The following is a 25,872-nucleotide window of genomic DNA, read 5'->3' as shown; positions in this document are numbered from 1 at the left end:
ACCTGCCATGTGTCACCAATCCTCTTGTTTTCTGACCCATCCACTGGTTGACCTTCCTGTTTGCTGCTTCTTGCTCCCGATCTCTCACTGTGAGTGAGGGCTCAGGAGATGACTGGTGAGAGATGGGATGCAACCTACAGAGTGAGAGCAGCTTTGAAATGCAGAGTCACTGAGGTAAGCCACTAGCTGGAAAGGTGGTGAGCAGGAGGGTTGGCCAGCAGAAGGGTCAGCGGTGAGCGGGAAGGTCAGCCAGACGGATGGTCAGTTGTGAATGGGAAGACACCAAGGAGAGGGTCAGCAGTGAGCAGGAACCAGCAGAATGGTCAGCAGCGAGCAGGAGGGTCAACCAGCAGGATGATCGGCCAATGAGAAGGTTGACCAACAGGAGGGTCGGTCAGTGGGAGGGTTGACCAGTGGGCAGGTCGGCGAATGGGAGGGTCCGCAGTGAGCAGGAGGGTTGGCGAGTAGGAGAGGTCACTCTCAAATGGTATTGATTGGATCACACAATCTTGCATCACACATGGTGCAAAATGACATTAAATGCAAATACCAGTCCCTTTAAACCACAATGTTATCTCAAAATAGGGCAACTTAAAGCGAGGACTCACTATAAAGGCCTGTCACTGTAGGAGGAGTATGTGTTTTGATAATGGTGTTTTGCATCATTATTCAATTCAGTAAAGGGAAGCAAAAAGGGAATCCAGAAAAGCTAAAAGGAAGTATGAAAAAATACCAGTGGTTGACATCAAGGGAAATAACAATGGCTTTTAAAGACATTAATGAAATGAAAGGATCAGTAAAGGAGTTGAACGAGTTAAAGAAACAGCCAGTCTTGTACTTATGAGTGACAAAATGGCAGAAATGGCTAATAAAGAGTTTCAACTCAGCTTTTACAGAGGAAGTTGAAGTGGGTCTTATCGAATGGCAAACATCATAGACTTTTGCAGAATAAAAGGAGGCCATTTGGTCCATTGTAATAGTGCAGGTTTTGTGCTTAATGACCCGAAATGAAATACATGCCTTGTTCTCTCCTAATAGGCCAGCATTTTCCTTTGCCTAAAAGATGCAAAGTTCTCTATCTCACCTAGCTCCTGTGACAAAATATTCTAAGCTGCAACAATCCCTCCATGGGCGGAATTTTCCCAGGAATGCAGTAAGTGCAGTAGCGGGCAGGTAAAATGGAGTGCTACCCACTGAGGTAAATGGCGGGGTTTTTACGTCATATCGTCCTGAGCCCATCTTATTATTTATTCACTCCCATGAAACACGCCATTTCCATGGTGAGCGGGGTCTCATTCGCCCACCCACCGTCAGCGTGTTGCATCATGCTGGCCGCCATCCTTAAAAGGCAACTGCCAGCAAAGCGCTCATCGCCAGCTGCTCATCACCACTGCCTGGGAGACATGGCCTGCAAAGGAAAAAAGACTGCAGTCCCCCACTTCAACGATAGGTCCCTTGAGCAACTGTTGGGTGTTGTGGAGACCCGTCGGGATGTGCTCTATCCTCGCTCTGGCCACAGGATGGCTTAGGAGGCACCGACAGCAGTGGTCAGTGCAAATGCCCTGCAGAGGAAGACAGCCACCCTGTGCCACAAAAGGATGAATGATCTCCCCCATTCCACCAGTGTAAGTCACTCTTTTCATCATTCCCAACTCTCACACTCACAAACCCATTACACATTGACAGGGCCCTCACTCATCGCCAGGGCAAGGGACATCACCATTCACTTTTTCACACACACCGTCATTGTCCTCATCCCGCCTCTGGGACCACTCACCACCCACACAGGCCAGGCATACTTATCATCTGGCCCAGCAGGCATCCTGATACACTCTCCCCATCTCTATCCACGCAGGACAAACTGGCTCACAACAGGAGGGAAAGGTTGCTGGCAGGTGGAGAGATGCCGGAGGTCAAATTTCTGACAGAATTCAAAAACAGAGCCATCCAGCTGTCCAGCAATGACCAGGACTGGTCCTGTGCTGATGGTGAGGTTGGCCAAGTGAGGATCCAGCAGTGCAACATCCATTTGACAACCATGCCATGAGAAATGTGTCCTCTTTCATAGGCCACTGCCATGTACTAATTATCTCCCTTTGCTTTCGCAGGCACATCTGCCAAACAGCCAACAGAGTTTGTGACCCAGGGCCTCTAACCAAGCCATGAAGAAACATCTAAAGAGGAATCTGAAGGCACCCTCCCTGAAGTCCCATCACAGCGCTCATCCCACCCTCCATCAGCTCAGAAACATACACCTGTATGGGACCTAGCTTTAGAGTAGCCTCGGGACCACAATGTGGTGAGGACATCACACTGTCTGATCCACAGCAAGTGGCGGCAGGGACTTCCCAAGTCCCCAGCACTCAGAGGACTGCTGGAGGCCAGAACGTTGCTGTGTCCAAGTCAGATGCCAAGCCTCTGGACTCGGTCATGTCACAGTTGCTGGAGCTGGAAAAGCAAGCTCAGGAACAACAGGACGGGATGTCCACTGCATCCTTAGATTGCACGGCACAATGGAGGATTCCGTCTGTCTTCAGGGTGAGGCCTGCAATGCACCGAGGTCAACACTGGCAGGATGACGGCCGCCATAGAGACCTGGTCCAGGATGATACTCTAGTACTGCTGCACGGGCTTAACTCCATCGCTGATGCCATAGTTGGCCTCCAATAGTTTGTACGCGAGAGGGGCAGCTCAATCTCACTCCAGCTACCCCTTCCGCTCATGGAGTCAGCCAGGGGCCCTCGGGTGCCCATAGAATCACAGAATCACAGTGCAGAAGAGGCCCTCAGTCTTCTCTGCTCCAATGAAAACAACCCAAGTCTAATCAACCTCTCTTCATAACTTAAATGTTTCATCCCAAGCAACATCCTGGTGAATCTCCTCTGCACCCCCTCCCGTGTAATCACATCCTTCCTATAATGTGGCGACCAGAACCGCACACAGTACTCCAGCTGTGGCCTCATCAAGGTTCTATACCAACATGACCTCTCTACTTATGTAATCTATGCCTCGATTGAAAAAGGCAAGTGTCCCATATGCCTTTTTCTCCACCCCACTAACATGCCCCTCTGCCTTCAGAGATCTATGGACACACACGCCTGGTCCCTTTGTTCCTCAGACTTCCTAGTGCCATGCCTTTTATTGAATACTTATTTGTCAAATTACTCCTTCTAAAGTGTATCACCTCACACTTTTCAGGGTTAAATTCCATCTGTCACTTATCTGCCCATTTGACCATCCCGTCCATATCTTCCTGTAGCCCAAGACACTCAACCTCACTGTTAACCACCCGGCCAATCTTTGTGCCATCCGCAAGCTTACTAATCCTACCCCCCACATAGTCATCTATATCGTTTATATAAATGACAAAAAATAGGGGACCCAGCACAGATCTCTGTGGTACGCCACTGGACACTGGCTTCCAGTCGCTAAAGTATCCTTCTGTCATCACCTCCTACAACTAAGGTAATTTTGAATCCACCTTATCAAATTACCCTGTATCCCATGTGCCTTTGACTTCTTTATAAGTCTCCATGTGAGACCTTGTCAAAGGCTTTGCTGAAATCCATATAAATTACATCAACTGCATTACCCTCATCTACACACCTGGTCACCTCCTCAAATAATTCAATCAAAGTTGTTAGGCATGACCTCCCTCTGACAAAGCCATGCTGACTATCCCTGATCAAACCTTGCCTCTCCAAATGGAGATAGATACCCTTCTTCAGAAATGTCTCCAAGAGTTTCCCTACCACTGATATGAGACATAGGGAGGAGGATCATTAGGTGTGCACTCCAGAGCCATCCACTCAGGTGAATCTGGGAGTAACCAGCCCATCCAAATCCCATCTTCCTGTGACCTCCGCAGATCCAGCATTACAGGCCAAGGAGGGTGCCACTACCACACAGCAGGACCCTAAAAGCAGGCCGGGGCTCTCCAAGTCTCAGCCCTCCAGAGGACACCAGCCAACATCATCACAGACAGGGGGTCACAGTCAGCAGGCTGCCTCCACCTCTGCTGTGGATGTCCAGGAAACACAACGACGTAGCATCAGGGTTAGGGAATTTAGGTAAAAGTAGTTGCGCAGCCTGGGCACGGCTGGTGATCACTTGTACATACTGTTCACTATTGTCTATAAACTCCCGAGAATATCACCCTGCCTGTGGCTCCTTGTTCTGATGAGCAGTGCTTTTGTCACTCAGATATGAAACCTTTCGGCACAAGGTAATAGGCAGGTGTCTCAGTCCAGGGCCTCTTTCCTGTGCTCTGTGCAGACTTCAGACTGCAGTGATGGTCCAGCCTCACACTCACTGGAAACATTACAGGCGCCAGAGTTCTCTCATACTCTCTGTGCGCTCAGCACCTTTAAGGTGGGGCTGGTCCCCATCACACCAACATCTGCGACCAGTGATGCTGTGCACCAGCTCCTGAAGGGCTGAGGTGCTGAAGGCAGACACAGCATCAGATGCATCTAAAGTTTCATGGCTGCATCTCTCAGATGGCCCTGATCATGGAGCACAAGCGAGCTGCCCTCAGCCAGACAGGAGTCAGACATTCTCAGAGGCTATGTGAAGATCTAAGGAATGTCCTCACTACATGTTGTCATCATCCTCCTGAGACCAAGCAACTAATAGGGCTTCCACTCCGTCTCCATGATAGGAGCATTCTCTCAGAGGGTATTGATGTGGCCATAAGCAGACTGGGGTCAAACGTTCACAACTGCAATGCGAGGATCTATGGGGACATCTCACTGCATGTCATCATCATCCTCCACAAACCTGGCAGCTATGAGGGTCTCCCGAGTGCGCCTGCCTCATCTAGCCAGTGTGAGAGCCTCATCCCCATCATCGTCACCACTGAGGACTCCCTCACCCTGACCCTCACCCCTGTTGGCATCCTCCTCATCGGAGCAGACGTGCAGCTCCCCCATCTCCTCCTCAGCCAGCTCCTCTCCCTGTTGCAGCGCCAGGTTGTAAAGGGGGCAGCAGACCATGACGATGCGTGACACCCCATGCGGACTATATTGCAGGGCTCCACCAGACCGGTCCAGGCACTGGAGCTGCATATTAAAAACCTACAAAAAGAGCATTTGTAATGAGTTCAGCAGAAAGGATTTTTGTTAGGATTCTGCTGCTTCATTCTATTTCTATATCAAGCTATTAACCCAGATTAAAATGAAAAAACAAACTCATCTTTGTGCTAGTTTAATCAAACTGATCCTAATTTTGTATAAAATGTGTCATTTTGTATACTTTTGAACAACCTTAGTAATCTCTACATATATTTGAAAAGAGGATCTGCCACCAGATACAACTTTGCACAAGGCCATCAATACGATTCACAGATTGCTTTCCAAACCTTTTCTATCCTTCTGATTCTAAACTTTAGCTTGATTGTATTTGGTGGCATCTTTACAACAAATAGTAGTGTTGCTTTCAAACAGCTTCATTCCCCTCGCTGCTGGCTGTGCTGCTTTATCTCAATCTAATAGTTTGGTTACTTTAGACCACTCTCTTGCGCTTCCAAGTTAGTCAGGAATAACATGATGACGTACAGATGTGTTCAGATTGTGTTCACCTGGTGAACAAATAGATGGTGAAATATCATAATGGAGCAAAGTATTTTAGCGTTGCACATCTTGATGTTCATGTCCTGAAAATCTCCATACTGGAATCTTGGGTGTTGGGGTGGGTCATGCACTGACCCCAGCTGAATTGTAGGGTCATTGGAAGGGTGCCTAATTTGCACGCTTGTGGTGGGTATCTGTGCAACTACGAGCATGTCTCCTATACCCATCTGCCTCTTAAAGTCAGAAAATTCCCTGCCTACCTAAAATTATAGGCTGGATTTATGTTGTGCTGTGGTTCCCACCCCCAACTAAGAAGTCAGGAAGTGAGTTGGGGCTGTCCACTCCAGCCCACACCCCCTATCCCAACACCTGCTTCGCAGCAATTTAATGATTGGAGTAGTATTAATTGTTTTAAGGTGAGATTTCCACCCTTTCCTGGAAAGAAGCCCCACTTTAGAGAGCTGTAGGCCAATTGGATGGCAGAGCACTGTAGATCCAGCAATTGCACCAGGAGTGGGGGGTCACCGTTGGGACTACAAGCAGTTGCACCATGCCTTTGAGCACAGCTAAGTCGAGAGTTGGAGTCTTGCCAAGGCCCCAACAAGGGGGGGTGATAGGGGATTGGGGGGGGGGGGGGGTTGAAGAAGCCAGAGGAGGGTTAAAGGGAGGGATAACCTGAGGATAAGGGTGCCTCCGATAGGCCCAGGAGGCCCACAAAGGAGTTTCATCCCCTCTTGCCTGACACCAGCCCGCTAAGCTAAAGTTGTTGTTCTTCTCACATGGCATGGACCTCCCCCAACATGGCTAATATGCTGGCGGTGGCGAATTTAGGTGCTTAAGTGGCCATTAATTGGCTAATTAAGAGCCCCAATAGACCCAAGGGTGGCTTGGCTGCCCGACGTTGCCCCTGCCTCATAAAATTTCAGAAAGGTTTGGAGCAGGCAGGTAGGTGCCATTGGATTTTACAACAAATACAATAAGTGCTGGAAACACTCAGCAGATCTGACAGCATTTGTGGAGAGAAAGACAGAGTTAATGTTTCGGGTCCGTATGATTTTTCTTCAGAACTGGATTTTACAAGCCTCCCCGCCTTCAAAGCCATCATTGGGGAGTTAGGCCAGAGGAGTGGGAGGTGCAAAGGTAGGGTGAGCGGGAAGCTCACTAGAAACCAACCATCTTCCCATCAGGTTCCTTGTAAGAGAGCACTCCAAACTTTTCATAAAACAATTTTCGTACTTTAGGAGTCTGGGATGCCATGCTCCTTGGTGGGGCCAACTTACACCTGTCTAAAATCTGATATAATGGACCTCAGTCATTGTACCATCCTCCAGAGCTATGCTAGGTCCAATTGGGAAAACCCATTGTGGAGGAGGGGTGAGGGCTCCCTACTCCCATCCCATGTTCTGACCCTGAGTGTTGACCCAATATTATTGGTGTTGTGGTGGGTGGAGTCATATTCCAAGGTCAACCAAAGAAAACCCTAAAACTGACAGCAGCTCTGTACAACTGGGTTCCTACCATTTTCAGATGTGTCACTGGGAGTGCATTTAGTTTACTGACCATTAGAAATTGGATTACTTGGGTTCTGGTATACTTAAGTTAAGATGTTGTGCTCAGTTCTTAGATTTGGATCAGGTACCAAATTGGGCATGACATCAGGAGGCAGCTGGAGGAATGATGCTGGATGTCAGAACACTCCTTGGGTCAGGACATCCAACTTTCCTGGCTTAATAAGGACCTTGCGGCAAAGCAAAAGTTCCTCGTGGTTCTTTCTTGATTTTCTTTCATGATTTCACATTATGGGCAAAATTTTACACTTACCATTCAGGCGGTTGTTCCACCCGCTCCTCCATAAAATCTGACGTCATGACGATGGGTCCGCTCCATGCCATCATCACATCTGACTGCAATAATATGAAAGATGAATCAGGCATAAAGATGGAAGCCTGCCCACCATCTGACAAAAGCCAATTAATGAGCACTTGAATCTATGAAGTAGGCACCTGTGTGATGTTACACTGGTTGCATGGGCTCCACAGGGAAGGAGGGAATTGTGGCAAAGTTGACTCAGCTGCACAAAGGCAGAGCATAAGGGCTGATGAGAGGAAGACAGTGGAGAGTTGGGGGTTGCAATTGAAACTTTATGAGAGGAGAGGGAAGTGATCTCAGGTCACTTTTTTCACGCTTCTGAAGTGGAGCCACTGAAGGTGTCATCTGGAAGGAAGAGATTTGGAAGAGTGGCTGCAGCCACAGAGGCACCATTACAACTCAGGTTGACAGGAAGGAGTCACAGGAATAGTGCACACCAGTGGAGGCTCCTCAAGTGAGGAAGAGAGGGAGGACAAAGAGGAGGGCTGCTGACCAGCCATCTGAGCAGCATGGTAACAGAGAGCACAGAGAGGACTGTAAGAAGAGCTTACCCTGAGATAGGATCCATAAGCAGCGCTGAAATTACCTCATGATGTCTGAGTGCTAGTGCCTTAACTGGCTGCGCTCTCCACGGAAGCACTCACTCTATTTATGACATGCTTGCAGGAGAAATAAGCTCCAACTGTGCAGGTAGCCATCCCGATGCCTGTGGCTCTGAAGGTCATGATTGCCTTCAATTTCTGTGCCTTGGGATCCTTTCAGAGTTCAGCCAAAGATCTCTGTGACATATCACATTCAGCAACCCATCATTGTATCTGGCTTGTTACCAATGCATTGTTCAGGAGAGTGGATAACCTCATCAAGCTGACCACTGATGAGGACAGCCTAGCCAAGAGAGTAAAGAGCAATCTATTGCACACATGAGTCCATCAAGGCACCTGTGGGACTGCCAGGGAAGTTTGTCAATCTAAAGGGGTTTCACTTCCTGAAAGTGCAGATTGTATGTGACCATCATCTGTGGACCCTGCAGGTGCATGCATGGTGTCCTGGGAGTGGCCATGATACTTATATCCTCAGGCATTCCCAGGTACCACAGGTGCTGCATTACTTGGAGACAAGCGCCATCCGTTAAAGAAGTGGCTCAAGAAGCCAATCAGGCATTTGTGTTCTTATGCTGAGGAACGATACAACACAAGCCACGTTTCTACCAGGGCAACTACTGAGAGAGCCCTTAACCTTCTAAGAATGAGATTCCAACACCTGGACCAATCTGTTGGCACCCTGCAGTATATACCAACTGGGTTCTCCCTCATTGTCATTTGCTGCATGCTACATAACTTGGCATTGCAGTTGGGGGGAAGAACTGGCAGATGAGGACATTGTTCATGTCAAACCTCCTCAGATGAAGAATCAAACTATTATAACATAGCTGATGGTAAAGGCTGAGTTGTTCAAATCCCAGAGGGGAACTTGAAACAACTGTCATAATCCATTTTTGCAATGTATAATTTTGAGATGCAGAATTTGAATTCAGCAGGAATAAGACCAGTAAGTCTCGTGGTTTTTATATGAAACTAAATTAAATATTTATTAACTTAACAACAAATTAAACACATATACGTGGCTATAAATTACAACTATAATAACTTTTTAACAAATCCCCAAATTAATCACCCCTAGGTAAAACTCCAAAACTCCACTAAGGCAAAAATAACCCATTGAATTTAAATAGACACCTGGCAAAGCACATTTGACCTTACGAATTCCAAACAAGGTTCCTTTGCAATTTGGTGGGAGGAATACAGGCTGGTTAGGTCTTAATTGCCTCTAACTTACACACAAATTCCTTTCTTTATATACCTTTGAATGTAAATTTTCCATTGTATCACTAGGCCTTTTGAACTTCAGCTCTTCTAAAAATAAAACCCTTTTCATGGCATCAATTTTATTAGTAAGCTGAAAAAGTAAGCACATTGTTTGGCTTCTTCTAGCTAGGTGCAAGATTTTAACCCGCAGTCTTGAATGGTTTATTCAACAAATGCAAATGAACACTTTACCTTACTATTCTCCTTACTGTTCACCCAATTAACATCTCAAAACTAGTATGCATCAAAGCACCCTTACTAGTTGGCTTTAATCCAATTAAGACACACACAGGCATGCACACCCCCACTAGAATTCTATTTTAAAAAATAATTTCCAATAATACTATACACATTAATATCTTTTTGTGACACAAACAATGACTCAGATGAGGAACATCAGGATGCAGAGCAGCATGCTGCACCACATGGGGGTCAGCAGAGAGTGGGTGCCAGGAAGACATGGGAGTCCTTGATAATGAGATGATTCACATAAAGACCTGGAATCCTATTCCCATAAGGAGTAACTAAATGGCATCTTTTGTCCGTTAACCCCAATTGGTAACATACTGCCAAAATCCTAAAGGCCACATTACCACATCTCTCATTGAGGGAATCTCTGAAGTCCATTGGAAGTGGTGATGGTTTTGCTACCCTTATCACTATCATGTAGGTGAGAAACCCCTCACAAAAATGACACAATCATAACAGGTGACATTCATTTAATACGGACATACAAACCCATGAATTAAGAGCTGGAGTAGGCCACTTAGCCCCTTGAATCTGCTCCGCCATTGAATAAGATCATGACTGATCTGATTGTATCTTCAACTCCACATTCCCACCTACCCCTGACAACCTTTCACCTCTCAGCTTATCAAAAATCTATCTCGCTCTGCCTTAAAATACTCAAAGACCCTGCTTCCACTGCCTTTTGAGGAAGTGAGTTCCAAAGTCTTGTGACCCTCTGAGAAGAAAAGGTTTCTCCTTGTCACTGGAGAGATCATGTGGACCATTTTCCATATCTTAGGAGCATCCTCTCAACAATAGCAGACATAGATGACAAAATTCATCATCACCTCCAATGTGCCAGGAAAAGAATATTTGAAGACCAGGATCCCACCTCAAAACTAAGATCATGGTTTACTGGGCAGCAGTGATCCTGAACAACCTACAGCAGGCATCTCAAACCACAAAAGAAGCACTCCCAGCGATGTCTTTGTAGGATCCTCCAAATCCTGTGGCCAGAAAGACGATCCAACAGTAACATCTTCTCCCAAGCTAACTTGTCCAACATTGAGGTGCTAATCACTCAAAACCAGCTCCACCAGGCAGGACATGTCATCCTTATGCCTGACACCAGACCCCAAACACAACTGCTCTACTTGAAACTCAGCCGTGGCAGAAATGTATTCAGAATGTCCTCAAAGCATCCATAAAGAGGTCAAACATCCTCGCCAATTCATGGGAATCCCTGGCTTGTGACCAACCAAAATGGAAAAGGTTTATTTGGGAAGGTACTGAAAACATCGAGAGATTTTTTCAGGAGCATGCAGAGGCAAAGTCTAAGCATCAGAGAGAGCGCACAAACCTCCAAATATCTATCTACCTGACCCTCCAAGCATCACTCCACATGTGGTAGAGTTTGCAGTTTGCACATTGAACTTATCAGCCATCTCGGAAGCCATCAAACTGGAGTGGAAGCAAGTCATCCTCAATCCTGAGGCACGCCTAAGAGGGGTGATGATGTGAGTGCTTGCAGGTCTGAACGTAAACCCAACACCCCCTGAATGTACTGCTGCTTCTGGCTCTCTATTAAAGCCACCAAACTCTCAGTGGAGGAAATCACACGTGCAGATGAGAGGGAGATCACATCACTCATGGCTTGGATGGACTGCTCCTCTGTCCTTGCCAGGGTGCTCATACCCTCTGGGATTTCCACCAGATCTTCACACATTTCCATTTGGGCATCCAACATCTGCTGCCTCACAGATGACTCCAGAGCCTTGTCATCCACCTGAAGTTCAGCATCTTCGTGGTCTCCCACACTCCTCTAAGTGTCAGAGACCTAGACTGTCACAGCTTCCAGCAGCTGGTCCAGCGCTTGTGCGGTAACATATCGGCTGACACACGCATGCCCAGCGAGGGGCTAGTATCTGATATGGTGTAAGATATGGAGTGGGGATGGGTCGGTGTACCCTCTAAGATTCCCTTCTCTTCCCCAGAGGTCAATACCAGTCCCTAGTGGATGGTGACTGCTGGGGCCAATGACTGACCTGTTGAAGAGAGCAGGAATTTGACTATCACTCAACGCTGCAGATGAAGAGTGAGAAAATATTGCTGCATCTAAGCCAGAGAAGTTCCATCATTGGCGCTTGTCATGGTGGTGTTCATCTCCAGCCATTGCCACACACACCCTTTTCTTCCTCCGTCCCAAACACACTCCACCATCCCTGAGGGCTCACTAAGAGTTTCCCTGGCTGATCACCACCCCGGCACTAACTCTGTCCTCTCCTTATCCAGCTGATCTGCTCCCCTGTTTATTGGCCAGATCTAGGATGTCGTCCTCCATCTTTGTCAGCATTGCCACTTTGGCGGTCCCCCACCAATCCTCATCTTTTTATGCTCGTTGTTTTCCCTCTTCTCCAGTGAAGACAATGGAGCAATGATTAGTCCCATTTCTTGAGGGCTGAATGCCTCAGGTTGTTTCCTACAGGCTCTGGTGCTTCTCTCTTCCATATTGCATCACACAACCCTTACCATATTAGCTTCACCACCCACCACCCCCCATGTCCCACCTTCAAAAGCCTGGCAGGGTGTCAATGCTCCATGAGTGTCATTGCGGGCATGCAGGGAGCACTCATCTACTCTCCTGGCTAACACCTCCCATGCGCAACGCATGCTGACCCCCACCCCCCCACCGCCCCCCCTCCCATTGTTGTCCACTCACACTGAGAGTTTGGATTCTTACTCATCGTTGCAGCAGTGAAGGTCATTCAGCCTTTTACATCCAGATCCTATGGATGACCCCATGGCTACTGGCCTCTGTGATTTCCTTCCAGGCTTTCTTGGTCAGCTAGGGGTGTCTCCTCTTCCCATCATGCGAGAGAAGAATCTCCCACATTCGGTCACAGCCTGGATGAGGGCACACAGGGAGTCATCATCGAACCGTGTGGGCCCTCATGTCTGTGCCTTTGCCATTGCTCCAGATAGGCAGTCATTTTGCCGGATAGCAATCTGTAGCAGAGAGTGAAGGAATGGAGAGAGTCAACAATCACAGTAAGTGCCTCAGGAGTACTGTGGTCGGCAAGGATGGTGGTAGCCCTTCTGTCTGCAATAGTTTTTCACTGAATTCCCTGGCACTGCTCACTGCTCTGCCTCTGTTACCCTGCTGCACCCTGCCATTTAACCTGCTTGATGGCAGCTGCTCTGTGGTCAGCAACCCCGCACACCCCCCCCCCCAACTCTTCACTACCATCTCCACCCTGGGCCTCCTATTTCTGGCAGTCCTGCCACTTTGCTATTAGTGGATTCCTAGCGTTTAACGGGCCCATACAATTGGGCGGGAGGACAAGCACCAACCACTTGTGTTTCTACCAACATTATCCCTCCACCTAGTATAAAATCCCAGCCTATGTTCAAATAAGTTTGCTTCAAATATTTGCAAAGTAAAAAAGAGCTCGGAACAAAATTATACTTTATTCATGTGTTGCTGTTAAATGTAGTTGCTAATTATTGACTTTGAAAAAACTTAATGTAAGTTTGGCAAGGATATAAATCTTATTCAATTGGAAACCATTCATAAACATAAAAGCTAGATCATTCAAACTATCAGATCACTCCTTTCATAGATGAGCCATAGGTTATAGATATCTTCAATTCCATCCCATTCAGTGAATCACCTGAGGGAAAATTCTGCAAAATGTTTCGAGAAACTCCAAATATTATTAAATAAATGTATACATTATTCATAGTACCAGTAGTTAATAAGTAGCTTGGTTAATAGCATACTTGCCTCTGAGCCAGAGGGTTGTGAATTCAAGTTGCACTTAAAATTAGGCTGTCACTCCAATGCAATGCTGAGGGAGTTAGATATTGTTAGATTATTGTTAGATATGCTAGCTGCCTTTCAGAAGACAAGTTAAACTTTGGCTCTGTCTCCCTCACGTGAATGTAAAAAACATTCCATTGTTCTATTTTGCAGAAGTTATTGCTTATGTCCTGGCCAATATTTGTTCCTCAATCAGCATCACTAAAACAGATTATCTAATCGATATCAATTGCTGTTCATGGGAGCTTGCTATGCACAAATTGGCTATTATGTTATTGTGGTGTATATCACAACACTGGCTACAGTTTAAAAAATGTTTCATTGGTAATATAGTGCTTTGGAATAATGTCCAGAGATCATCAAACTCACTTTATGAAGTCAAAATTTTCTTTGCTGTAATTGTCACAGTAAAGGTTTAACTCTGAACCACATCCTTACAATCTTAACATCTCTATTTTATCAAAAAAATTAATATTTTTACTTTCTCATGTACAAAAGCATGGTCAATTTATGTGTTTCTCTGGTATGTTTAGATAAGTGTGTACGTATAATATAGTTGAGCATGCCTCCTGGTTCATCATCGGTAATCATGGTCTCCTGGAGCTTGTTTGATTGCCTTAGGGAGTTGAAGAAATAAGTATTTTTGTTTTTGCCTTTTCCCAGGAACTGGCATTACCAGTGTTTAGGGAAGGTGGTACATGAGATTGCACTGTCAAACAGATATGAGGACACAAATGGGCCTGGTGGTCTTTTCTTTCCCTTCATATTATCGTGCTTATGTTTATATGCATTTGCTTCACATATTTGCATTTTTGTCAATCTGTTCAATATCACTGAACCAAATACTTCTATAGAATCTTCTTCTAACAAAAACAAATCTGTTTATTTCTTGCAAACAATAAAACATCTAAAGTCAAAGCCTAAGCCTGCAATTTGGATTTGTTTCATGTCTCACCATTGTCGTACTGATAGAGAATTGCTTTCCGGTCATTTGCAGGTGAACCTTTTCTTCTTGCTCAACATAGTGCGTGTCCTGGTTACAAAGTTGAGAGATACACACCGCACAGAAACCAATATGTACATGAAGGCTGTCAGAGCAACTTTAATACTTGTGCCACTGTTGGGAATTCAGTTTGTCATTATTCCTTGGAGACCAGAAAACCGACTTGCTGGAGAAATTTATGACTATATTATGCACATATTTGTGCATTACCAGGTATGTCACTGGGCTGCTTTCTAAATATGTTTTCAGTTTGTTGGAGGCAATTTAGGTACCCATTGTAATGTAATTTATATTAAGGTAGCCATAATTAGAATGCTGCAGCCTACATGAGCCACACTACTACTCTTGCCCTTACACAGGTTCACAATGTACCCTCTCCTCCTATGCCTCTTCTTATCGATTCCCATTCCAGTTTGCAGAACCAGTCTTTCTTCATTTGCCCCTTACTGCTCTAGTGCTGCTCTAGTCTCCTACAATGCTGCTGTATGTTGTGGACAGAAAATCCTGATTTGGCAAAACTATCACAAGAATTCCTGCTTGTAATATGCAGTAAGATCCTGTTCCAAGACTAGCAGGAACCAGGAGGAGCAGGGAAAGGGGGAACTGGAAGGAGTTAGTTGAAGAGGTTAACATAGATAATTTTCATGAGGGATAATTTTGCAGGGTAGTATGATTTCCATGAATTCTTTGACAAAATGTAGCCATGATTTTCCAGTGACCTCACACATGGCTTAGTCCTTAGCAGAGGTTGACTTTCTTTTCTAACAAGTCTTTCCTATTGAGAAACAAAACATCTAAAATTTTCTGCTGGTTAGACAATAAATTATTGGCAATAGTATATTTGTCTAGTAACATCTGGGTTTATTTTTCACCACAGGTAATGAATACCAGATTAACATATTCAGTGTCTCAGTGGCAGCATTTAGGTTAGAAACCTAGGTTCCCAAGTCCTCTGTTTTGTTCAACCAGAAGGCATTGAAACCATTAAAGACACTAGAAAATATGTTTGCTTTATGATACATTGTAAAGTTTCTGAGCGACTGCAACCAGCACAAATTGAAAAATGATGGGCTCTTTGTATGTCTTCCAGGGGCAGCATTGGGGCAGTAAGTACCTTAGGCTGGTTTAATATGTTAAAGGTACTATATCAATTCAAGATGTTGTTATTTTTATTTCTGTTGCTTCATCATAATGCCTTTTTGTGCATATTAATTTATGCATATTTTATTTCCCCACAGGGTTTGTTAGTGGCCACCATATTTTGCTACTTTAATGGAGAGGTAAGTGAAAAAGAGAGGTGCCAAAGATGTATCAGGAACCACATCCATTACAGTGTGCATATTCAGTTATTATGTGTTTAGTTTATAATAGTGCCTTCCTGCAATAAATAGAAGAAATGTACGCTGATATAAAGATACAGTAAACAGGAGCACCTGAATATTTAACACTACCCAGGCAGATGTACCCTATACTCTGTTGGATGTTATGCTGTCTTCTCGTCATGGTGGCCTGGAAGTGTAACGTAAAACAAAAAGTCATAACTAAAATGTGGTAGAAGTAAAAGGACCAAACAATTAGTTCCATTTATATAGCACTCTGTGGATACAGGAAGGCACCTCAGAGCACTTTCAATAAAGGGGGAAAGAATATTGTGGACACCGAGCCTGAGGAAAGACTAAATAAAGAGACAGGCATGGCAAAACAAGGGTACAATCAAAGAGGAAGGTTTTTAAAGTAGTGAAAGAGATGTCAAGAAAAAGGGGCATGAGGAGAGAATTCCAGAGTCTGGAGCAACTGAATTAGCAGCTGCCAATAATGGACTAAGGGAACAGGGAAAAGTAGAAACCTGGGGCAGGATTTTATGTCCTGCGGGCGGGCGGGCGCCCAATCCAATCAGGTATAAAATAGCGCACAATGACGTGGGGGCGAGCTTCCCTATGTCACCGTGCACTCGTGCGATATTTCAGTCAGCATGCCCGCCGACAATTAAGAGGCCTATTAAAGCCATTAATCAATTAATTTAAAGCTATTTTTCGACCAGGCAGCCTTTAGATTTTTTAGGAAACCTCATCCACGGGCAGGTATTCATGTGAGTGAGTCATTTGTGAGGACATGTTTTGCACATTTTCAGAATCTTTATTTTTGGTTTTACAATTCTTCTGCTCCCAGAGGCAGCTCCCTACCTTCAAGGAGCTTTCAGTGCGAGCTCCCCCACGCATGGGCAGACTTTTGCGCTCGTACTCCCATTAATTAGCCAGCCAGCATGAAATTGCAGTTGGGGGCCAATCACGGGTGGCAGACCCACTTCCCGGCTGCTCCCAGGCCCGCCCACCCGACCACTTGAAAATCCTGCCCCTGGTGTTAGAGAAGCAGATATATGTGTGGGAAATTTAGGAGGGAGAAGAGTAGCAATGGTAGTATGGGACAAAGATGGAGAGATTAGAAAGCAAAGAAACTTGATATCAACACACAGAGGCCTTGGGTGGCAATGAGGTTAACATGGTTTTACAAAAGAGATATCATGTTTGACAAATTTATTGTGATACACATTGCAAAAATGTGATTAGACTTCAGTTCTCTGCCCAAGTGCAGGTCCGACCCACAGCACCACAACCTCCACCACAGGTAGGGCAAGGAGGCAGGAACCGAATCCATCCTAGCCAGAATGGGGATTGAAACCTATGCTGTTGGCACCAATCTGATCCGCAGTGACCATCCAGCCAATTGGCTCCTTAAGGAGTCCAAGTTGCTGTGGCAACATACACTTTTCCATGCATGTTTTAGTCTGGAGCTATAGATAGTGGTAGTAGAGGCTTCAATTTTCTTTCCATCATGTAGCTGACCAGGAATCTCTCCTGCTCTTACCACCTGCCTTTAGCGTATGTTGATACACAATCTGTTTGGCCATGTTATGGACACATCTTTCTTGGCCATCAAGTCCTGGAATGGGACTTGAACCAGAGCTTCTGGCTCAGAGGTGGTCGCTAGCCAATTGCCACAAGATATCATGATTAAACTATTAAATGAGAGTAGCTTTTCATTTGTTCATATAATTGAGTGTAAAACAAATGTCTCACAAATATATTTTTGTACATCCAAATCCTTGTGATGGCTGTTACTTTTAAACTAGATACAAGAAAAAGTCTTGTGCATCCAAAAAGGTTTCATTGTGTGAGGACAAAGGTGTTTTGACTATTCAAGTACAAAATTATATATTTTCTCACACCAAACAATTCTCCAAAATTTCAGCTAGCATAAAACTGTTCAACATAACATTGATTGACAATTACTCCCAAGATGTATAAAAAATAAGTGGTCCACAGGGAATCATTATGGGGATGCTTAGAGAATGAACAAGCAGTTTTTGGAAAATAGATAAATAAATAAGCTTGAAGAATAAATTAAGAACAATTGGCAAATGTATAACAAACACCAACGCATGCATTATATGCATTTAAAAAATAGAGTGCTTGAGGAATGAATGAGCTGCACTTGGAAATGAATGAGGAGTACTTAAAGATTGAGAAGAACACATTTGGAAAATAAATGAGGTGTATTTGGGTATGATAGCCTTATGGTTATAGTATTGGACTGATAAGTTAGAAGGACGTAAGTATAAATCCCACCATGGTAATTTATGAGAATTAACTTCAACACATCTGTTAACCAGTGGGCGAGATCTAAAAAAATTGACTATGAAAGCTGCTGAATTAATGTTAAATCCCACTAGTTCATCAAATAGGTATCTACCACCCCTGCATTTGACTCCAGTCCCACAATACATGATTAATTATTGATGCCTTCTGAAGTGGCCTAGTTTTAAAAGAGAAAATGAGAAACAGATGGAAAACCCAAAAAGGAGTTCGAAAATGAACAAGGAGCACTTGAGGAATGAATAAATGACAAAACACTTTACTGTGAAATTTTATGTTCATCAAGCTGGGGAATGTCATTGGTTGAGCATGCAACACTTTGGTAGTCAGCATCAAGCATTTCATTCTCAATTGCGGCTCAGTGCATATGCAGGATATTGCTTCCTGCTCTATGTGCCAATTATGGGGATGAACATCCTCCTATTGAAACTTTTAACCACAAACAGTGGGTTGGAGCTTGAATGAGATTTCCTACTAACTTATTTACAACAGTTGTCAACAAAAGGAATGTCACTTTAACATAAACCATAGCCTTAGATGGGCAATCTTTCTACACAAGTATAGTATTTTCATTTTGCTCATTACGTAAGCAAATTGAAAATAAAGTAGACCAAAATTTGTGGCTTTGCAAATTCCGCAGCTACTTCTTCAGTAAAATTAGTAAAAATAATCCTCAATAATGCCCCTAGAACAGAACATTAAATTCACCTTGCTACCAGAAACTATGGACAATCTACCTCACATGAATCCTGCCTTCCCATTTCATTTCCTGGGGGAATTTCTTTACAGAGATGCCTCCTGGTAATCAGGTAAAACTCCAAAATATTAACTCATCTTCTCCACTATTCAGCTCTGATCTGCTACCCTCCACAGAGAAACCCTTTCTTTAATGCTTCCAGATTACTTCTATGTCTGCAACTTAAAACCCTGTTTTCAGTCAGATACTTATTAAATAAATCAAAATACTGCGGATGCTAGAAATCTGGAAAAACTCAGCAAGTCTGGCAGCATCTGTAGAGACAGAAACAGAGTTAACGTTTCAAGTCTGTATGACTCTTCTTCAGAAATAATTGTTGAACTGGTTTTGGAAGCAGTTAATCGAATTAAACTCTGAGCAAAAGAATTCTCTTCATCGCTAGTCTCAATTTTATTACTTTTAAATCCATATACTCTAAATTTGCATTTACAGTTGAAACCAAACCATCTGCTATTGTACCTAAGCCTCTCAGCTGTTAAAAGACTCTCTCAATCTTCCCTCAAGTGAACAACTCTGAACAACTCTGCTCAGAAATTATAACTCAAAATCTCAGCCAAATGTATAACAAACACCAATGTATGCATTGATATGCATTTCAAAAGTACTCGAGTTCTTAGGAATGAATGAGCTGCACTTGGAAATGAATGAGGAGTACTTATATATTGAGAGCTCAGCTCTCAAATACAAGAAAATGATGAGTGATTTAGGAAGAATTGAAAATGTTACAAAGCAATTTAACAATGTAGCAGATGTGGAGAAAAAGAACAAACTAAAATATATATGAAGTATATATGAAGTGGCTTATATTTTTTCTCCATCCATCTTCTCCCCGCTGCCACCCAGAAACACAAAAGCCAGGATTTTACGCTCCCTCTGGCAGTAGGATGTTTGGTGGGGGTGGAGGGGTGCATAAAATGGGGTACATGGCAGCAGCACCATACCTGTCACCTAACAACCCCCATCCACACCCACCCTTATTTACCTTTGGCAGGGAAGACATGAGGGGGATGGGAAGGGTTGCTCATCCACGGGCCATTTGAAGCCCTTAAGTGGCCAATAAATGGCTTCCTTCCACTACTAACTGGATTTTGCCACAGTAGGGAAGGCCAGCAGCAAGTGTCTAGGCTGCCCAATAAACTTGGTGAGTCTGTCAAGCACTGGACGTGGTGCCTCCTGTTAAAGTAACCGGTTCTGATCGGAGGTCCCCCACCCCAAGAGGTCCCAGTCAATACCCCGGTCTTACCTCTGTCTGTGCTCCATGGCTCCTCTTCTTCAGGGGACTACATGAATCCCAGCAGTGGCCACCACTCCCAGTGATGCTGCTTGGACAAGAGAGCCAATGTTCATTTGATTGGCTGGCAGCTCTCAGAGACGGGGTTTCTTCTCCAACTGGGGCAGATGAGTGCCCACCTCAAGCCAATTGACAGCCTGACGGCTGATAAATGGCTGCAGAGTGAACCAGCCAAGTGCAGGCAACTTGCCCCTGACTTCTTTACCAGGTAAGGAGGACCCCACCCTCCACATAAATTCAAACCAAAGTGTTGGTGATTTTTGGGCCCACTGACTGCTACCAGAAAGATTAGCCGGGTGCCCTTAAACCTTATGGTGGACCCCTGCTACATCCTGTAGATTAGATGAGTTTCGAACTTTCTTTAAAGGAATAGCCCTGCAACCTGTAACACCTGCTTTCTCTGGGACTATGCTGGGGTATCCCAGCAGAAATCCAAGAAAACAGTAGAAGCCACATTTCTGGTGGCATACCTGAGCCATTGTACCAATTTCATGGGAAGGACTTTCCCCCCTGTTGGGGGGAAGTTCAGCAGCGGGCATGCCTCCGATCGGGGGCACGCTGCCATTTTACATGGGCGGGCCAATTAAGGCCCGCCCACCATGACATCCACCAGGAAGCACTATGCATCCCTGTGCTGGTGGGGGGGATTCCCTAAACCAGGAATGCGCTCTTTCGCGCATGCATGCAAAAGAGCACATTCATCTCCCTGAGGCTAGGTGCTGCCTCAGGGAGATTGGCGCCAAATTCAAAAACGGTCAATGCACAAAAATAAAATTTTCCCGACATGTCCCCTCATGTGACACTGTCACATGCCCTCATGGGACATGTCCATCACTTTTATTCAAACTTTTATTAAATTTTTAAAAACCTACATGAAACCTCATGCCACCCATGGATGAGGTTTCATGCTTTTTAATGAAGCCCGCCAGGGCTCCCGGCCTGCCCACCAACATTAAGGTTGGGCAGGCGGGTCCATTAACTAGTTGAATCAGTTTTTCAATGGCCTCAATTGGCCATTGACAGGTCGGTGGGCGCACAGCTGATTCTTCTGCACTCCCACCAACCTGAAAATTGAAATGAGGCGGGGTGACATCAGGAGTTCCTCCCGATGTCATCCTGTGTCATTTTATGCGTCAGCGAGCAGGCCCCGCCCCCTTGCTTGCTGACCTCAGTATCCTGCCCCATATTACAGGGTGTGAGTTTTCTGTCCACACCGGATATTACTCAGGAAATGGTTGTGAAGCAAACAAACATTAGATGGGACAGACACCTGACATCATGAGCTTCTACTGCACCTTCATCTGTCTGAGTTGTTAGGCTAGGCTTTTTGATGGAATCAAATAACTTTAAAGCAACATACTTCCAATACTGCTTCCATTAACATACATAAAACCAGAGTTTATAATGTCAAACAAATGATGACTTTCCATGGTTTATGTCAACCTTAGATGCAAGCAGCTCTGAAGAGACAGTGGATGCAATATAAAATGCAGCTCGGCCAGCGACGGCGCGAGCACTGCTCCATGCGTTCAACCTCGTACACAGCGACATCTATCACAGAGGTTCCTGTTTACCTGTACCATCAGGACAGCAATAGTGAACATTTAAATGGAAAATATGTGGAGGACTCTGAAATCACTGCCCTGAAATCAAAAGAGACGTTTGCTTGACTTGACTGAAAATGATCAACGACAAAATAAAACACATGATTTGAATTTTACCCTTTAAAACGTAGGCTCCGGTATCAACTGAAGTTCACTAAAATAAGCAACCAAACCCAGCAGGGGGAAAAAAGTCAACTCTCTTCTGGTAACTGCAGTCAAGAATGGGGCCAGACAAGGCAGATGTTGCAATATTTCACACATTACTACTTTCAGAAACCTGACTGGAAAATGGAGCTGTTAGTTGACGCATGTGGCATTTCCATGGCTGCGAGTCATTTAAAAAATAAGGCCCCACTACAAAAGTGTGGCTGAGAAGAATTCAAAGAGCTTACACCAGGATCACAGGCTATATACAAATGTCGTCAAGGTGGTGTGCAACTTAGCACGCTGGGACAGTGTGTAGTAAATCTCAACCAAGCGCATTGCTGATTTCAAGCGGTTGATTTATAGCTTTGAATTTTATTAGTCGGCTTTGTTGTGCTCCTCATAAAAATCAAATGGCCTTAAAGATTTAGTTTATGGCCCCAAAGCCATTTACTGCGTTACTACTAGTTTGAAATTGTTATTACTTCACACACTTACAGGTGTTCCTAGTTCACAAGGTACATCTTATTTCTTTGTATTGTGGCTTTTTACTGTGGAAACAAACTGCATGCACAAAGGCACACTGACTGGAACTTTTCCACAAGGTGGTAAGTGGCTTCTGACCACACACAGTCAGGCCGCAGGACCTTGGGTGTCAATTTCCCTATGGCAGCCAAATAAGAGGCCACTGCTGAGACCCCAGACCCTCCTGCCTTCTAGAGGTGTCAATCAGAGGGCCAGCAGCTCAGCAACCTTGGCAACCCCAAGGGAGGGAGTTGCTGCTGAGGCTGCAAGACAAAGAGGATATCTTCATGCTGAGGTGCCCTCAAAAGCAAGATAGATTTTTTTTGTATTTACCATGCCAGGGCCAGGGAGGCAGACACCAGCGATTAGGGGGGAGGTGCAACTTCCAGCAGTAGTGCATTGCTGCAGGGTCAGCTGTTGCCTCCAAGAATCCCTCTGTGGGCCATGGAGCAGCCATAAAAGAGGGTCTCCCCTCTCCCGGGAACCCATTCAGAAGTCGCCAGGGTTGCCCTATGATGTCTGTCATCCAACTGCAAGAGGTTGACCCCTCTTTCTGCTGCCCCCAACTCTGCCCTCTAGAGAAGACCTCTGTAACTTTTCAGCTCTGATCAAATGGCCGGAATACTGGTATTTTCTTTTCTGGATGTCACTTTTTAGAGTTTTTTTTGTTCTTGCAATTTCAAGCATTGTTCTTCATTGATCTTATGTTCTGTATCTGGAATTTTGAGCATACATCTTAGCATCCATATTTCAAAGGTCTCTATTTTCTTCTACAGATCTTTACTGATTGTCCAGATTTCTGAGTTATACAGGAAAGTAGATAGAATGTAGCATCTTCTGAGTTATTTCCTTGAAACATGCTTGGATTTTCTTGTTAATACATTTTTCATCTTCACAAAATTATTTCTGGCTATCTCTATCCTCCTTCAAATTTTTGGCGTCACATCCACCATCTTCTGTTTTCGTTGCCCTAAATGGACAAACTTACCTAATTGTTCCAGTGTGACACCATCCACTCTAATCTTCACTTTGGTTTCTTCTAATGTATTTCTTCCAACTACCTTAGTTTTCGTCTTTTGGCGTTCATATTCAATCCATATTCTAAATTTGATCTACAATATTTTGTAGGGCCTCTTCTGATTTTGCATGTAGCGCTGTGTCATCAGCACATCACAAGCTTGTTATGTTCTTGCCTCTAGTTTTTATCCCTGAGTTTCCCACATCTGAGAAAATCCAGTGGTGGTGGGAAGACTGCTGTGACTGGGGAGATGCCGCAGTGGAATTGGCCGCTCAGATGCCATTGCCAGCGAGGGGGAGTACCTAGATGTAGCACCCGAACACGTAAGCTTAAGGCACCTTAGGCAAGCTATGGGTTTCTCACTGGTGGTTTTATGTTGCCCTGCTGTTAGTTGATGACAAGTTGGTGTGATGCATAACACCCCTGAGTCAGCAGGTTGTGGGCCAAGTTCCTCTCCAGGACTTGAACACAAAAGGCGAGGCCGACACTTCACAACAGTACTGAGGGAGCACTTCACTGACAGGCTGCCGTCTTTTGGATGTGACATTAAACCAGAGCCCTGTCTGCTCTCTGAGATGGCTATAAAAGATATCATGCCACTATTATGAAAAAGAGAGGGGAGTTACCCAGAGTGTCCTGGCCAATATTCATCACAAAAACAGATTATCTGGCCATTATCACATAGCTGTTTGTAGAAGCTTGCTGGGTGCAAATAATCTGCAGTGTTTCCTATAGCAGTACAATATACTTCAGAAGTACATGTTTGAAGGCATTAAGGCACTTGTACAAATGCAAGTTTTTTTTTAATAAACATATAAGTGGCTTCATTGCCATTTTGATCCCAGCAAGATAACAAATAGCATCACTATTGCAGCTGTCTGAGTGCAGTGAACTATAGCAAGAAGCAGCATCTTGGCATTGCAAGGTGAAGAACCAAACCAGGCAAAAAGGCAAGGCTGAGAAATTTCTTCTAAGTTAGTTCTTGAGTCCTGAGTAATCTTGTCTAAGCTAATAGCTCTAAACTTTGTCCATGTTTTTCACTGAAAATTTATCACAGTGTACTTCACTAGCCTTGCAAAAATGGTCAGCCCTCCCCACCTAGAAATATGTTTTAACTAACTTCCTGGTGAAAAAAAAAGCTGAGAATTATAACAAACACGATGAATTCCCAGACTCCAGGCCCATTTGATAAAAGAGTTCTTTGTCTGAAAGGCATTTTTAACTAATAGAAATATCTTGGTGTTATTATACAGCGATGAGACCCAACTGTAGTCTGGAAATCTTAACTGGACATAAGTAAGTCGTTTGGTAGTACAGAACTTGAGTATTACTGAAAAAAGAGACATGCTGAAGCTTTTCATCTTGCCCTCATCAGGACACTTTGCAAGAACACCATTATAAGGGGAAAACAACAATTTATACTGTTTAAGAAGAGAGTGTTGGTTGGTTGGCAAGTGGACTCTGATTGGTAGAGGTGTTGCCATGGAGAATGCACCCATTCACAGCGATTTGCTCACATTGACAGTCACAGCTTGCTTCAGGCCCTGCATCTAGATTTAATTTAATTAGGTGTCTTTTTTGTATATATAACCTGCAAACCACAAGAGCAAGGCTGTAGCAGAAATTACCATTCCACAATGTGATGCTGAATAGTCTGTTTCATAAGGAGCTGTGAATGAGACACTGATTTCACAAAAGTAATTTGGAATGGATGGAATTAATTTTTGTGTACATATTATCAAGTTATATAAAATTTCGTATTTTCTAATGACTCTTTTTTAAAATATAATTTCCTAACGTTTGATTGAAAGATAATGCCAAGCTTCTCCATGCTGAGGCAGTGGTAAAGTAGAAAGCATGTGTCAAAAATTCCTCGGTGCCTATGTATAATCACACCATGGGTGCATCGGTGAAGATTTCTCCTGTTCGGTTTTCCTACTAAGATTGTAAATATCCCCTTGTAAAATTTTCCTACAGTCTGTCTAGAAATATAGAACAAAGAAGGTCTTTTACGCACATATTTATGACTTGGTTGCAAATAACCATCAGAGGAATTCTTCCTCTTATCTTCCCATCTTACTCAGGTGATATGGGTAAAAATCTTATGGATTATACAGCGTACTGGACTAGGCACAGGTAAATGAAAATGACAAACTCAGTGAGTCCTGAATAATCTTGTCTAAGCTAATAGCTCTAAACTTTGTCCATGTTTTTTTACTGAAAATTTATCACTAGCCTCGCAAAAAGGGTCAGCCCTCCCCACCTAGAAATATGTTTTAACTAACTTCCTGGTGAAAAAAAAAGCTGAGAATTATAACAAACATGATGAATTCCCAGACTCCAGGCCCATTTGATAAAAGAGTTCTTTGTCTGAAAGGCATTTTTAACTAATAGAAATATCTTGGTGTTATTATACAGCGATGAGACCCAACTGTAGTCTGGAAATCTTAACTGGACATAAGCATTGCTAATATTACATGAACATATAAATTAAACACTCTCATGGTGCAGTTAAATGGGCACTA

General features: G+C 44.2%; 1 protein-coding gene across 1 annotated transcript in view; it reads left to right on the top strand.

Moving 5' to 3' along the window:
• The window catches only part of calcr (calcitonin receptor), a 403,965-nt gene extending 379,246 nt beyond the window's left edge, over window positions 1-24,719 (top strand). Inside the window, exons 14-16 of the mRNA XM_041184474.1 lie at window positions 14,350-14,568; window positions 15,594-15,635; window positions 21,505-24,719. Coding sequence (XP_041040408.1) covers window positions 14,350-14,568; window positions 15,594-15,635; window positions 21,505-21,726 — 483 coding nt within the window. The 3' untranslated portion in view covers window positions 21,727-24,719. The remainder of the gene's footprint in view (window positions 1-14,349; window positions 14,569-15,593; window positions 15,636-21,504) is intronic.
• Window positions 24,720-25,872: the final 1,153 nt, after the last annotated feature.

Source organism: Carcharodon carcharias, chromosome 3, assembly GCF_017639515.1.
Source record: "Carcharodon carcharias isolate sCarCar2 chromosome 3, sCarCar2.pri, whole genome shotgun sequence".
Taxonomy (NCBI): Eukaryota; Metazoa; Chordata; class Chondrichthyes; order Lamniformes; family Lamnidae; genus Carcharodon; species Carcharodon carcharias.
This window is presented reverse-complemented; position numbering and strand designations above follow the sequence as displayed.